The sequence below is a fragment of the Danio rerio genome, chromosome 2 (assembly GCF_052040795.2).
Source record: "Danio rerio strain M-AB ecotype USA chromosome 2, GRCz13ab, whole genome shotgun sequence".
Classification (NCBI taxonomy): domain Eukaryota; kingdom Metazoa; phylum Chordata; class Actinopteri; order Cypriniformes; family Danionidae; genus Danio; species Danio rerio.
Genome location: NC_141022.1, coordinates 6,006,530 through 6,022,500, shown reverse-complemented (window position 1 = coordinate 6,022,500; position 15,971 = coordinate 6,006,530). Strand labels below are relative to the sequence as shown.

Below are 15,971 nucleotides of genomic sequence, written 5' to 3'. Positions count from 1 at the left end.
CGTTTTTTTTTATGGCCGAAGGCGCTCTAGACTAGCTTTTAACTGCAGACTAAACTCTATGCTAGGTGCTACAGGCTAGTTTTTAACAGCAGATGGTGCCCTAAGCTGGTTTTTAACAACATTTTAACTCTGTAGGCTAGTTATAAACGTCAGACAGCACTAGCTTATTGTTGAACCACAGACAACACTCTAGGCTGTTTTAACTGTACAATGTTCACAAGGAAAAGCACTTGTCATGTAAGGCTTCTTTTATGTCAGGATATTAATGTAAACGCAGCTCACTATAAACATTTTCCCACACATTTGTCCATTAACAATTATTTTAGGTTCAAGCGGTATTTGTAAGGAAATAGATGCAAGCAGGGCACAGCTGTTTGTAAAGCATACAGAAAAACTCAGCTCGGAATTGATTTGAGAGAGAATAGAGATGCATTTTGAATCGATGCCGAATTAATTTCTCAAATGACTTCACCACAGCTCTACTCAGAAGACTTCGCAAACATTTTCTGGACCACTATTACGCACGTTTTACGGTGTTTTTAAATCCTTTTTCAATTGTAAACGCACCAGTAGCCATTTAAGGTGAATGCTTGGAAAACACAGAACAGAACAGCCTTCCTCAAAAGTAATAAAGTCATACAGGTATGAAACATGGACGGTGAATGATGAAAACTCACTTGTGGCTGAACCATCCTGTTAAACATAAAGGTATTACAATTGTCAAGCTGGATCAGTACGGTTTATCTAGTGGTAGTAAAGACAGGCTGACAGTAGATGCAGTCTAAAACATACCAAATGTTACTGTCAGGCTTAAAGGATGACAAATACCCCCCCCCCCCCCCAAATCATCAGTGTTTCCTCTCACAACTACACTCTACCAACCAAAGCCAAAACCATTGATAGATAGAACCAAAGCAACACTAGCTGAAGAAGCAGACCAAACTTCAGGTCAAAAGTCAAACACTGATGGCCTATAATACAATTGGAGCCTCATCTCTCAGTTGCTGCTGCGTTGGCAAATAGGTGAGGAACATACAGTGGTATTGTGACTGGGGGATGAAGTAAAACATATTGTAAGCAGAGAAAAGAAAATATGGACACCCATTTTGAGTATCCGCACATCAGAACATCCAAACACTGATATATACACAACACACAGTCTGTCCGCCGCCTCGTGAAAAGCCAGAGACAAAGAAACCCTGTGGAGGCTCTTCAATGCTGAATGTAAGGATTGTGGGGTAGTGTGACTATTGAAAGAGAGAAGATGGAAGAAAAAAAACAGGAGGTGAGAAACAGGAGAGGTCATGTGTGGCAGCACTACAGTGACTGTGAGATCAGAAAGAGTCTCGTCCATTGAGGTCAGTTCCATATCCTGAGGAAACTATCCCAAGAACCGGTGGCCACAGCCATGCCATCACTGGTCACCCCCAAACAGCTGACCCTGTTGTCATGCCCAGCTAGAACGCCTTCAAATCGACAAAAGAGCAGAAAAAAAAAGCGTTAATAGTTTACAGACTACAGGGCTTTTCACATTACACTTTACAGGAGGACAATTCTGTCATTATTTACTCAACCTCATGTTGCTTCAATGGCCTGAGACCTTGTTCATCGTTACAACATGAATCAAGAAAAGATAAAAGATGCAAATTCGCGTCTATTGTGAATTTCATATGCAAATAAAGCAAATTTGACACACAAATGAAGCGAGTAAACTCAAAATGTTCACACATCTATTTACGTGTGAATAGTGCCTTTTTTTTCCTGCATGCTGCGTCTGGTATAAATACTTTATACTGACACTAACGGCAGATTCAAACGGGGCTTCAGTGTTGATGTTTAAGAGAGGGCGTGTCTGAAGTTGGGGCTGACGAGATCGTCATAGCAGCGTCAGCCAATGAAATTAGTCCGCAATCGGTTACTATCTGAGCTGGAATATTTGCATAAAGCTATTTGATTGGCTGTTTTCACATCTCTAGTTAGGAAAAAGTTAGGAAAGTGGGTGTGTCCAGCTCTGTTTAGGTGGGAGTGTTGGGGGAGGGAAAGATGGAAGGTGCATAAAAATGTGCATAAAAATGTGAGTTTCCGTTTGGGCACGCGCTGATTTTCACAGAGGCAAAACAAACATACAGACACAGGGGAGAGACATGGACATCAGTAATCGAAGGGGCTTCAGCGTCAATGTTTGAGAGAGGGCGTGTTTGAAGTTAAGGCTGACGCAATTGTCATAGCAGCGTCAGCCAATGAAATTAGTCCACAATCGGCTACTATCTGACCTGGAGTATTTGCATAAAGCGATTTGATTGGCTGACGCGTCCATTGGCTCTTGAAAAGTTGAGAAATTTTCAACTTCTGCAGCGAGCAATGCAGCTGAAGTGGCGAAGACGCATCCACAATGCAGTACGGCAATGCCTGACGTCACCCATTCAAAGTCAATGGGAAGCGTTGATGCTGACGCCCCGTGTGAATGGGGCATCAGGAGAAGAAACTGTTGAATTAAGTCTTTATTTTTGTTTTATGTGTGCAGAAAATAATTTTTGTAGACACATGGACTGTTTTGACAATGTTTTTTTTTTATCTTTCTGAACTTTAAAAATCTCAGGACCATTGCTGTCTTTGGATGACGAGAGAGCTCTCATATTTCATTAAAAATATCTTCATTTGAGTTGATTTGAAGGTCTCAGGGGTTTAGAACAACATGAGGGCGAGTAATAATTGACAGAATTTTCGTTTTTTGGGTTAACTATCATTTACAGATGGTGTAGGTCAGGGGTGCTCAATCCTGTTCCTGGAGATCTACCTTCCTGCAGATTTCAGTTGCTACCCATATCAAACACACCTGCCTGTAATTATCAAGTGGTGTTCAGGTCCTAATTAGTTGGTTCAGGTGTGTTTGATATGGGTAGCAACTGAAATCTGCAGGAAGGTAGATCTCCAGGAACAGGATTGAGCACCCCTGGTGTAGGTGATTGCTTGAAGGATACTGATAGCAGGTTTCAGATAAAAAACACGTTTCTTATAAACACAATGTATGAAAAATAGTTGATGCTTGCCTTAATTATAGTGTTTTTTCTGTCTGAAGTACTCACCTGCGCGCTCTCCCTTCAGCATGTCCCACACGTTGCAGTTGAAGTCATCGTAGCCGGCGAGCAGCAGTCGTCCACTCTTGGAAAAGGCCACGGAGGTGATGCCGCAGATAATGTTGTCATGAGAGTACATCATCAGTTCTTGGTCCGCGCGAAGGTCAAACAAACGACAAGTGGCGTCATCTGAGCCCGTGGTGAATGCGTTACCATTTGGGAAGAACTGAAGAGAAAAACAAAATTACATCATATTTGAAATAAACATTAGTAGACAAATTTAATAGTAATAAGAACTGTAAAGGCCCCAGTAAACTTCAAACAAAGTTTTTTTTATTTCTTTGTTTGTTCGAGGGCAAAATAAAGGTTGAAAAGGCTGAGTGACTGCATACTGTTTTCGAATATTTCAGCACCTCTGCGCTGCAGTAGGTGGGGTTGTAAACGAGCCACGCTACTCCTAAACAACAACAACAATGGTGGCTGTGAGAAGAACAGTTTCATATAAAGGCAAGTAGCCTCCTCCAGCCTCCCGCACGGGAAGCGGAACAGCACAATGCTTTTTATTTGCTGTAGATAGACAAACAATGTTTAGAACTTTATCAGAAGTGATGTGGTTATGCTTTACATCCAGTGTGTGAAACCCTCAAGGTCTTTAAAAACTCTCCGCGAGCAATCGTACATCTATACCAGCTCTGCTACTCAACCTCCAGTGTATCTATGTGGCTAACTTAGTATTGTTGTGCTGGATGTTTTTCTCCTGTTTTAAATCTTAACACTGTGTATACGAAGCACATCAAAAAAGGCGGAGTTCCAGAGCACACCCACCGATTGCGTGATCTTCTCAATGGTAGCTGAAAGGTGTTTGGAAGCAAAATTAACTCCCCAAATAAATGTGCTTTAGTGAGCCGTTTCGAACTGTCAAAACAAACTATTTCAGCTCTTTTTTTAATATCGTTTAAAGTAAACCGGGGCCTGAAAATGTACAACACAGATTTGATAAGAAAAAATAGTTGCAGGCAGCAATTACCGGGTTCAAGCTTTTTAACACCAATAGGTGTATTTGTAAAAATGGACTGTTTATCCTTTAATAAATCTGTAACTAGTTTAAAGTGAAACAAAAATAACAAAACCCAACCATTTCAGGTCAACTACCAAAGAAAAACAGCATTTTCCATAGCATTGGTCGAAATCTGGTCAGGTCTTGATGCCCAATTCCGATTTGTTGTCTATATCGGATTTTTTTGCTTGTCCGTTTACAAATTTTTTTTAATTGTGACCCATATCCGGTTCATGTGTTTACCCTTGCTATACAATTTACAACGTCACGCATACGTAAAGGCGGGTTCTAGCATCTGCGCCACACCAGCCAGAATGAAAGAAATAGTCTTGCTTTTAGCTCTGTGAAATATGTGAACTTCGCCCAACTTTGAAATGATTTTGAGGCAGAGAAGGAGGGAAAGAGCAGTCATCGCAGCTTGCGCCTGGTCTATATATGGTGTCCTCAACCATTCAGAGGAATTTGTGGCTACGAGAGAGATCTCGGGTCTGGTGGGAGCAAATTGTGGCGACTGACATCTTTCCTCCTGTTGTCATTATTTACCGTGTCGGCGTCTCCACACGCCTTCTACGTCAATAAACTGTGGATAAGTACCACATTGTCGCAAGTTTAATGATGCACAAAACCGAATGCCTCAATAAATCTGATCTGCCAGTTTACATGATAGTCGCATTTAAACATATGCACTTTATATCTGATTTATTTCGACATATGAAGGAGGCCTGAAACTGATCTCTGAATATCAGAATGTAAGTGTTTTTTCTTGTTTACATGGTCATAGAACAGATCCGATCTGTGTCTCATATGAGCAAAAAATAGGAATTGGGTCACATTTAACTGGCAGCGTTAACGGGAACAAAGTGTGACCTTTTGTTGTTGTTAAACACTGTCATGCTTCTTTAGAATATGTTACACGTGTTATGCTGGTTCTTTATTCCAACTCGACTCACTTAAGCTTGTCTAAAAGGTGTTGAAACTTCATTAGCTGACGGCATCTATTTTTCCAGATGCATTAATCTCCTGATGGATTTTGGTGCCACCTTGAATAAAGAAACTGCTTCCAAATTTTCAAGTCAGTCAGACTTCTTGGTTAAAAGTTACTTTCATGTTTGTTTGTTTTTTGCACTGTAGTGTCAGCAAGTGGTCAAACAGTGTCCTTTTTAACAGTGACTTCTGACTGAGCATGTACTCTTAAATGAGATATCATCACCAAACTCACAATGAGTGTACATTGAATAGTTATGGATATTTGTGCAAAAGTGGCTCCGTCCACTTTGGACATTTGTCTGTCCTGTGGCGAACCTGAATCGAAATTTTCGATATATTTTGACTCCAGAGTTTTGGATTTGATTAGGTGAAAAACCAAGGACTAGTTTGTAAAATTATGTTTTTTCAAAGAAGCAAATTACCCCAATATTTCAGTGTAGTGGTAAACTCTTAACTATAAGGGGCCCGTTTCAGAAAGGAGGTTAAGTGAAAACACAGAGTATTTTAACCCTGAAATGAGAGAAACTCTGGGTTTTCCGTTTAAAATGGCAGGTTTGTAAAACTCGAGAAAGCAGGGTAAGTCAAGCCTGTGACTTTAACTCAGAGTCAGTTACTGTGGTAACTTACTCTGTGAAACTAACCTGGTCAGTAACAGGTTTTATTCTCTAAACTCTGAGTTTCTGTCGGTCTCCTCCCCTTTGTTAAAGATGAAGCGGTTTTTCTCGCCTTAGCCTTACGTTTCCACCCACTTATTTTAATGCTCTTTTAGGATATGCACATACAAAACGATTGATGGAAATGTCATGATGCTCATAATTTTTGAAAATATGCATAAAAAACACGCATAACTGAATAGTATAAACTTTTAGTCAATAGAAAAGATGCACCTAAACTACGATGGAAACACTTTTACTGAACAAATTATGTGTGTTAAATGTTGTTTGAGTCACTCTAAAACGCCTTAACCGTTTCAGTATTAATGTTATTATATTATTGTCCTCCAGAGCCTCTGGAGCATGTCAAGAGCGTCTGTTTTCCGCATCTCATGGCTTCAAACGGCCCCATGCGTTCATTGTGTGTCAGCATTGTCTTCTGAGGCGCAAGTCCATTTATTAAATAAAGAAAAGATTGACGCAGCTTCTTCTACCGCAGTAAATTCTGCAATTTTACTGTTGATATTTGGCGCCCATTTAATCGGGAAGTGACGATTTTGTTCTCTTTGACTTGTTGGATAGAAACGCTGCTTTATTCGCACATCTTTTATACGATACTCCAGTTTTGCACATAAATTTAATTAATATGTTTGGATGGAAAAATAGCTATTGCCTACATTTCAGTCACACAAAGAACAAAGTCACGTACGAGATAGGCTTGTCCTTTTATAATAAATAATTAGCTTAAATTCACTGACCTTTAACAGGGACATGTACTGTTACAAGATGGGATAATTATTCTTTCTAAAAACTATTGTTTAGTCCTGCTTACATTCTAAATGTCACATCAACCTCTATCACTTGATCAATAATAGAGGCAGACACACAAGTGCACTTTTAAATCCATTAAACTGATCAATGTGTATAAAAGTGGGAACGTGTGTAAAAATGTTATAAACGTCACACATAACATTACTTATTAAATTATACTTAAATATTTAAATACTTTAAATGTAAAAATGACGCATTAACTTGAGCTGTTTTCCCACGCTAACTGTCTGTTTCACTGATGCAATGGTGTTGCTTTTTTAAATATATGGTCATATTTGCTATAACTCTGCATGAGCACATCAAGTTCAGCTGGAGAAAAAAACTCTTTTTTAAGATGTTGCCATGGTCACTCGTAATATCTGCACTCCATTAATAATGCCTTTTTATAGCCGTGGTGTGTGAGCTTAACTCTGAGTCTTCTACTCAAAGTTGATTGACCCAACTCAGATAAGCTATTCTGAAATTGAAAACTCAAGAGTTTTTAATCTCTCTGTAAATCAACTCAAAGCTTAAGTTTAAACTCAGAGTTGGTTGAATCTCCTTAATGAAAAAGGCCCATGGTCTACTGATCAGTTTTAAGGCAGAATGGTGACCTTTGGTGACGCTTGGACCCCTAATAAACCAATATCAGACACTGGTGAGGACTTCCCACTTTGAAACTCACACAGACAGCATTTATATCAGACACGTGTCCGGTGAAAGACTGCCTGCACATTCCATCTCGAATGTCCCACAGTTTGGAGGATGCATCGCAGGCACCCGACACAAATGTCTTGGAATCTGGACTGAGGGAGAGGCTCATCACGTCTCCGCTGTGGCCAGTAAATGTGGTCGTCTGCTGACCAGTCTCAATATCCCACAGAGCACTGCAAAAGAAAAAGACGACCTTGTGTATGCGTTGGCACTCTTTCAGTCAAGTCTTTGAAATCATTATTAAATACTCTCCATTTTACACAAGATTGTTTTACAAGTTTTAGCTTACAAATCCAATGTGTGGGTTGCTTTTTCAGGCCATTTCATGCTGTTGAATGTAAATAATGTTTTAAAATGGCTATTTTGTGCCCTGACAGACTTACCATGTTGTATCTCCAGAGCTGGTGACTATCTGACTATCATCTAAAAAGCGACAACATGACAAATAACCTGGGGAAGAGAAAGAGAAACACATCAGAATACGAGCGTCACTTTACAGCATGACGGATAGACACAGATGAATGCTGATGCCGCGGGTTACCTGTGTGTCCAGGCAGTTCTCTAGTGACTCTGACATTGCCCTCGCGGGTTTTAAGGCTGTAGATTGAGCAGATGTTGTCCAGGCCTCCGCAAGCTACATAATTCCCTGAAGGAGCGTAGGCACAAGTCATCACCCATGATGACCTTAATGGAATGGCATGAATCTAGAAAGAATTCCCAAAAATGAAAAAAAGACATTCCACATTTCAATCCACAGGTTTGAAAGAACAGGACAGAACTGTAGTTTTCCGTTTTATTTGACTTGAATTCATTTTTTATATTTGATTTAAGCTTCTTTTATTTACTAATTCGATCAGACCTCATATTATTTACACTCACCGGCCACTTTATTAGGTACACCTCACTATTAGCGGGTCAGACCCCTTTTTGACTTCAGAACTGCCTTAATCCCTCATGGCATAGATTGATGCAACAAGGTGCTGAAAATATTCCTCAGAGATTTTGCTCCATATTGACATGATAGCATCATGCAGTTGCTGCAGATTTGTCGGCTGCACATCCATGATGTGAATCTCCTGCTCCACCACATCCCAAAGATGCTCTATTGGATTGAGTTCTGGTGACTGTGGAGGCCATTTTAGTACAGTGAACTCATTGTCATGTTAAAAAAAACAGTCTGAGACAGTCTGCTGGAAGTAGCCATCAGAAGATGGGTACACTGTGGTCATACAGGAATGGACATGTTCAGCAGCAATACTCAGGTAGGCTGTGGCATTGATACAATGCTCAATTGGTATTAATGGGCCCAAAGTGTGCCAAGAAAATATCCCCCGCACCATTACAGCACAACCACCAGCCTAAACCATTGATACAAGGCAGGATGGATCCATGCTTTCATGTTGATTAAGCCAAATTCTGACCCGACCATCCCAATGTCGCAGCAGAAATCGAGACTCATCAGACCAAGCAACGTTTTTCCAATCTTCAAGTCCAACTTTAGTGAGCCAGTGTGCCTCAGTTTCCTGTTCTTAGCTCACAGGAATGACAACCGGAGTGGTCTTCTGGTGCTGTGGCCCATCTGCCTCAAGGTTGGACATGTTGTCCGTTCAGAAACGCTCATCTGCAGACCTTGGCTGCAACGAGTGGTTACTTGAGTTACTGTTGCCTTTCTATCAGCTGGAACCAGTCGGCCATTCTCCTCTGACCTCTGACATCTACAAGGCATTTGCACCCACAGAACTGCCGCTCACTGGATATTTTCTTTTTTTCAGACCATTCTCTGTAAAACCCTCGAGATGGTTGTGCGTGAAAATCCCAGTAGATCAGCAGTTTCTGAAATACTCAGACCAGCCTGTCTGGCACCAACAACCATGCCACGTTCAAAGTCACATAAATCATCTTTCTTGGACTGGGGTACATTATAAAGTGGCCAGTGAATGTATTTTTTTTATTATATATATTCAAAAGAGTGGTAATTAAATTTACAAGATTTGTTGAAGGGAAAAAAGATTGCAAAAAATGACGACAATCAAAAGATGATGTCTCTCATACATGATTGAACGATAACTGCCCATATTTTATTGATATTGATGTGTTGGACTGGACTAACCTTGTTTGTGGTGTAGCTGTCCCAAACGATGAGCTTGCCATCTTGTGAGGCACTAACTAGTAACCTTAAAAAAAAGAAAAAGCAAAGCGTAAGCCAAACGGCTGTTCACAAAACAACTCACAGATTAAAAGAACACTCCATAAAAAAAGACTGATCAATTTGCCCATAGAGTTTTGTTGAGTTTTTGAAAACTTTCAAAGCATTTTCCCAAAATATGTCATGTAAAAATGTGTCAAAATAATGTTTGTCACCAAAAACCATTCCATTTGCTGAAACACAGAGAAAGTTGTGGCCAAATTAAGCATCAAAATCACCCCAGAGTGAATGAAAACATCCCCAACAGCACACAAGGGTTAAAAAAGCCCCCTGGACACTTTCAGTTGAGTTGTACCATTTTAATCCATTCAGCTAATCTATGGGTTGGTCAGCAGCACTTTTAGCTTAGCTTTGCATAAGTCATTGGCTGTTTCTCAATATGCTTTAAGTGATCTTGCTTCCTTGTGTTCTTGTGTAACATCATCATCAACCACCAATACCAATTCAGTTTCAATACTCAAGATGCGTGAAAGAACCCGGATGTGTTCTTGATATCGAGAATGCATTGATAGTCATTGCGGCTAAATAAAGAAGGGGGAATCTGCAGCATTTTATATTGCCATTATATTTTTATAGAGATATAACTTAAGGGTGTTTATTTGCTGAAATTCACATGAAAATCTGTTTTATTTGTATTGTACAAAGTATCTTTGTAAGGTTTTGTATATTTTATATATGTTGAAAAAAATCCCTGTATAATTGTTTAAAGTATTTTCCATTCAAATGCGTGAAGGTTATGTGAACATCAGGAAGATAGCAGCAGTGCATGTTATCCCAAATTCGTTTTTCTGATGTAACTTGGCAAAACCGCTCTCCACGAAAATGTAATTCTGATCTCTGCATTCTTGGTATTGAGAAACAGCCATTAATGTACTAAAGAGTTCCTAGTCATATTAGCTGAAAAACAGCAACTTTTCATTTACTTTGTGTAAACAATGTAATGAGTAAAACTTTAAATAAGAAAATGATCTAAACCATTTTTTTTTATTTAGCGAGATGCTAGTGGTCTAATAGATTTTAATAATTTATGCTAAACTAAAAGTGCTTCCGTCAGATCCGGAGATTGTCTGAATAAATTTACAAATGGTAAAACTAATCTATTGTAAAATGAGCCTATTTTAAAAAAAATTGAGTTTTACTTTAATCATTATAACAAGATGAAAATTATAACAAGCTGGCATGAGCGAGATGTTAAGGGTCTAATCTGTTTCAACGATTTATGCTAAGGTAAAAGTGCTTTCACCAGACCAGTAGATCAGATGGTTAAAAGATGGTGAAACTCATCTGTTTAACTTTAGGAGAGTTGCAAAATAAGCCTATTTAACAAATAAATAAATTAATTAATTAAAAAAAAGGGTTTTACTTTAAACATTATAACAAGCTGAATCTTATAACAAGCTGGTATAAGCGAGATGTTAATGATCTAATATGTTTCAAAGATTTATACTAAGCTAAGCCAAAAGTGCTTCCATCAAACCAGGAGAATGCATTAAAATATGGTAAAAATCATTTGTTTAACTCTAGGGCACTTGTAAAATGAGCCTCTTTAAAAAAAAAAAAAAGGTTTTACTTTAATGAGCATGAGCGAGATGCTAATGGTCTAACTCGTTACAATGACTGATGCTAAGCTAAGCTAAAAGTGCTTCAACCAGATCCGGAGCTCAGCTTAATGCATTAAAATACCTCATAAACTCATCTGTTTAACTCCAGGGAACTTGTAAAATCAGCCTATTTATTTATTTAGTTTTTTTTTTACTTTAATCATTATAACAAGCTGGCACGAACGAGATGCTAATGGTCTAATCTGTTTCAATGATTTATGCTAAGCTAAGCTAAAAGTGTTTTCACCAGACCTGGAGATCGACTGAATGCATTAAAATATGGTAAAACTCATCTGTTTAACCCTAGGGAAGTTGTAAAATGAGCCTATGTAAAAAAAAAAAAAAGAAAAGGTATTACTTTAATCATTCTAACAAAGCTGGCATGAACAAAATGCTATTGGTCTAATCTGTTTCAATGATTTATGCTAAAAAAAGTGCTTCCACGAGACGCGGAGATTGGCTGAATGCATTTAAATACGGTAAAACTAATCTGTTTACTCTAGAGGAGTTGTAAAATAAGCCATCTTTTTAAAGAAAAAAGTTTTACTTTGATCATTATAACAAACTGACATGAGCGAGATGCTAATGGTCTAATTTGTTTCAATGATTGATGCTAAGCTAAGCTAAAAGTGCTTCAACCAGATCCGGAGCTCAGCTTAATGCATTAAAATATGGTAAAACTCATCTGTTAAACTCTAGGGAAGTTGTAAAATCAGCCTATGTAAAAAAAAATAATAATAAAAAAAAAGGTATTACTTTAATCATTATAACAAGTTGGCATGAACGAGATGCTAATGGTCTAATTTGTTTCAATGATTTATGCTAAGCTAAGCTAAAAGTGTTTTCACCAGACCTGGAGATCGACTGAATGCATTAAAATATAGTAAAACTCATCTGTTTAACCCTAGGGAAGTTGTAAAATAAGCCTATGTTAAAAAAAAAAAAAAAAAAAAAAAAAATTTAAAAGGTAGTATTACTTTAATCATTATAACAAGTTGGCAGGAACGAGATGCTAATGGTCTAATCTGTTTCAATGATTTATGCTAAACTAAGCTAAAAGTGCTTCCACAAGACCCGTAGATTGGCTGAATGCATTTAAATACGGTAAAACTAATCTGTTTACTCTAGAGGAGTAGTAAAATAAGCCATCTTTTTAAAGAAAAAAGTTTTACTTTGATCATTATAACAAACTGACATGAGCGAGATGCTAATGGTCTTATTTGTTTCAATGATTGATGCTAAGCTATGCTAAAAGTGCTTCTATCAGACCCGGAGATTGGCTGAAAGAATTTTATTAGGGTAAAGCCCAACTGTTTAACTCTAAGGGACTTGAAAAATAATCAAATTTAAGAAAAAAAAAAAAAAACTGTGAACCATTCATTTGATCCTTGTGAACAATGATTAATGCATCTAATGCTAATAAAATTGAATGCTTTTAATCTTTTTATTCAAAAAATCAATTGCGTTTCCTCCCCAAGCACTAGAACAGATGCACAGAGCAAAGGGTGAAAAGAGAGCAGGAGGCAGCCTACATAATCCCAGAACACCCGTGAGTTGCGAGAGGCCTGCTGTATTATTCATCGAGTGTACACTGACAGAGCTGCAGGGTTCCTCCGAGAATGCCCATCCTCCAGCCCGCCTCAATCTCGCTGTCAACTGACCTGGAATCAGTGCCCCAGTGCATGGCGTAGATCTTGGCTAAATGGCCGCGGAGGGTCCGCCTCGTTCTCATCTGGATCCTTCCGACGGAATCCAGACCCGCCGTAATCTAAACACACAGAAATCATCAATTACAGTCGAGTTATGAAAGCAAGCAGAGGGCATTTTATCAATCCAAACCTGAAACTATGGTGTTTGAAACAGAAATGAACGTGTAATTATGACATGCACAAAATCATCAAGCCATGGGTTGGATGTTTAAATTTTGATGGGAGGACTTGGCGTGTAAGAGGGCGTTTAATATTTCAGTGCACTTAAGAGCATGTTCAGCATGTACGTCAGCAGGCCATTTGCATGTCTGTGTTGAACTCTGAGAACAGGAGAGTAGGGATCCTCCACAGAAGCGCGCTAAGAGTATGAAGAGGGAATCCAGCAGGGATAATGGCGGCGCTGCTTACCTGGGACAGGCTGGAGTCGCTGCATGCTTTCCTGGCATCCTGCAATGGGAACAGCAGCACGTCAAGAGTGCAGTCCTACTATTAGAACACCAGCAAAACTGCTTAAAACGTTCAGAGGTTTTCTAATAGCATGTAAGAGCTGCACGATATTGGGGAAAAAAACACATTACAATCTTTTTTGTTCAGAATCATTAGCTCTCCTGAAGATTTTTCCCCCTAATTTAACAGAAAGAAATGACACATTTCTAAACATATTAGTTTTAATTTCTAATTTTTAATAACCATACTCTTTAATCTTTGGCATCATGACAGTAGATCATATTTTACTAGATATTTTTAAGATACTAGTATTCAGCTTAAAGGTGACATTTAAAAGCTTAACTAGGGTAATTAGGCATTGTTTAATGATAGTATGTTCTGTAGCTAATCGAAAAAAATATATTGCTTAAGGGGGCTAATAATATTGACCTTAAAATGTTTTTAAAAATATAAATAACTGCTTTTGTTCTAGCCAAAATAAATTAAATAAGACTTTCTCCAGAAGAAAAAATATTATAGGAAATACTGTGAAAATTTCCTTACTCTGTTAAACGTCATTTGGGAAATATTTGAATAAGAAAATTAAATTGACAGGAAGGTGGGGGGGGCATTGACTTCAACTGTATATTGCAATATTATTATGATTCCAAAACATGATTTAATAACTTTATTTGTGAGGAATTCATCATTTTACATCGATAAAAGGAGTGCATCTGCCTAAAATTACAAGCAAGCATTAACGAATACAACAGAGCAAATAAATTTTGCTTAAAGGTTTTCTTCAGTCTAACAGAATTGAGGTTAGGGATGCTCATTTTGGATAATTTTGCAAACCAACATCCGCCACTCCTTAACCAAATATTAACAGTGAACTGGTCAAATTAATATTAAATTATTATTATTATTTTTTTTTAATTGACGTGTCTATTTTATTTTGTGCACGACAAATTAAATATTGCATTTTAAAATACTGATTTATTTCAACATGCGAACATATTAACAACAGAACATCTTCACGCACCTGCAGTGTTTCCAACAGCATAGAAAAACAGGATAAACTAAATAAAAAGAATACATATAAATAGTCCTGCCCTAGATATTTTTCACTTTTAAAACAATGAAAACACTGACTGAATCCTTTTCAAGAACCGGCATAGGCTGTTTTTTTCAATAATATATTTTTTCTTCTTCCATAAAAAAAACAAAAACAAGTAGGCTCCCTCAAATCCATCGCTCCACAGAAAATGGGCCTATGCATTTAACTAATGCACTGCTCTTATTCTTATATCACAAACCTCTGTCAACATTTTAATATAAGTCATTAAGATTATGTCTTGAGCATCTGATTTTACAGAGTTTGTGTGCTTTTATTTCCTCTCTCATTCGCGGTTCATGTGCACGCGCTGGGTGTGATGAAAGACAATGACGAGGTTCATATGTTGACTTTTTGTAAAGTGTAGGCTCCTATATCATACAACAATTTTGTTTTTTACATATGATATTGCATTCATTTGCATACGAGGCTTATAGACCATTTTGAGGGATGTAAACAAACCATTGTCCCAACGTACTTCCGGTTTTATTTCTATAGCTTCTGAGAATCTAAAAAGAGCCACATATTGATAAATACTGTTGTGACAGCTGTTTTAACATTAAATTATGATTGAATTGCCTCTTGTTACTGTTCTGAAGTTTGATAACAAGCAGGAAATGTTTATGGGCCAATAACATCCCCTCACTGAAATGGTCTATAAGCTGTAAAATGAAAGCCTCCGTTTGGTGCGGTCGATCATGCGGAACGCACTTTTCTGTTCCAAAAACGCAAGGCACACCACACTGCCTTTTTGTTGACAAGAAAAAAAAGAAGCGCGATGCTCTTTTTTTGTCACTAGAAAATGACTGAATCAGCTGCGTATTGTGATGGAGTGTTGCTTTCAATGTCGTTATAATTGTAACATTTAATAATACTGTGATATTCAAGATTTGTGAGTCATCCAGCTCTGTATAACTTGAAACCACAAGTCTCTCCTCCATCTTTAAAAGTTCTCCGTAGTCGTCTTCACAACACAAACACTGCTGTCACCTCAAGGGAAACCTTGCCTCTGCTTTAAATTGATTGAAGAATGAAAATGAGCAAATACGCGAAGTTCGCATAAGCAGTCACGACCATTAATAAACCAATAAAAAGATGTGCCTCTCAATGCAAAAAGCGAGTTGGCCTCTTGTGCAGCCAAACTTATATAAAATAAAAATTTTAATCTGTTAAAAAGGCACCCATTCGGTTAATCAGTTTTTGAGCATCCCTAATTAGGGTACAAAACTCAATTATTAAATGTTTGTTTGTTTAAGCTTCAATTAGTATAACCTATTGTGCCCAAATGGTTTTAGGTAGCTTTAAATCTCTGTCACAGGCCTTAAAAGAATCTTTCACTTTATTAGGGTTAAACTTTGCATAAACATATGCTGTAGGTGAATTGGGTAAGCTAAATTGTTCGTAGTGTATGCGTGTATGTGCTGGTCCTCTAGATTGGGAGTTTAGCACGGGGCTAACAACACACCTCATAAATAAACTATATGCAATAAAACACAAATATGGTGTGGCTAAAATATCAATTTCGATATAAATGACCCTGGTAGTAAGTAAGAGTAAGTTAATATAACTCATATTCTGTTAATAGGTTGTTTTCACATGACGTCATTAATGGGGTGC

General features: G+C 37.9%; 1 protein-coding gene across 6 annotated transcripts in view; it reads right to left on the bottom strand.

Annotated features, from left to right (window-relative positions):
* gnb4a (guanine nucleotide binding protein (G protein), beta polypeptide 4a) overlaps positions 1–15,971 on the bottom strand; it is a 29,803-nt gene that overhangs the window by 1,577 nt on the left and 12,255 nt on the right. For 4 of the 6 annotated variants that reach the window (XM_087240433.1, XM_087240432.1, XM_087240431.1 and 1 more), the window contains 8 exons: positions 13,223–13,261; positions 12,767–12,873; positions 9,409–9,472; positions 7,840–8,002; positions 7,682–7,748; positions 7,270–7,471; positions 3,087–3,303; positions 1–1,466 (listed from right to left, as the gene is read on the bottom strand). The exon at positions 1–1,466 is cut by the window's left edge and continues 1,577 nt beyond it. In XM_087240433.1, the coding sequence (XP_087096559.1) occupies positions 1,360–1,466; positions 3,087–3,303; positions 7,270–7,471; positions 7,682–7,748; positions 7,840–8,002; positions 9,409–9,472; positions 12,767–12,873; positions 13,223–13,261 (966 nt within the window). In that variant the 3' untranslated portion in view covers positions 1–1,359. Of the gene's footprint in view, positions 1,467–3,086; positions 3,304–5,187; positions 5,312–5,398; positions 5,576–7,160; positions 7,472–7,681; positions 7,749–7,839; positions 8,003–9,408; positions 9,473–12,766; positions 12,874–13,222; positions 13,262–15,971 lie in introns of those variants that run through there. The other 2 variants (XR_015478207.1, XR_015478206.1) reach the window with 1 other exon arrangement.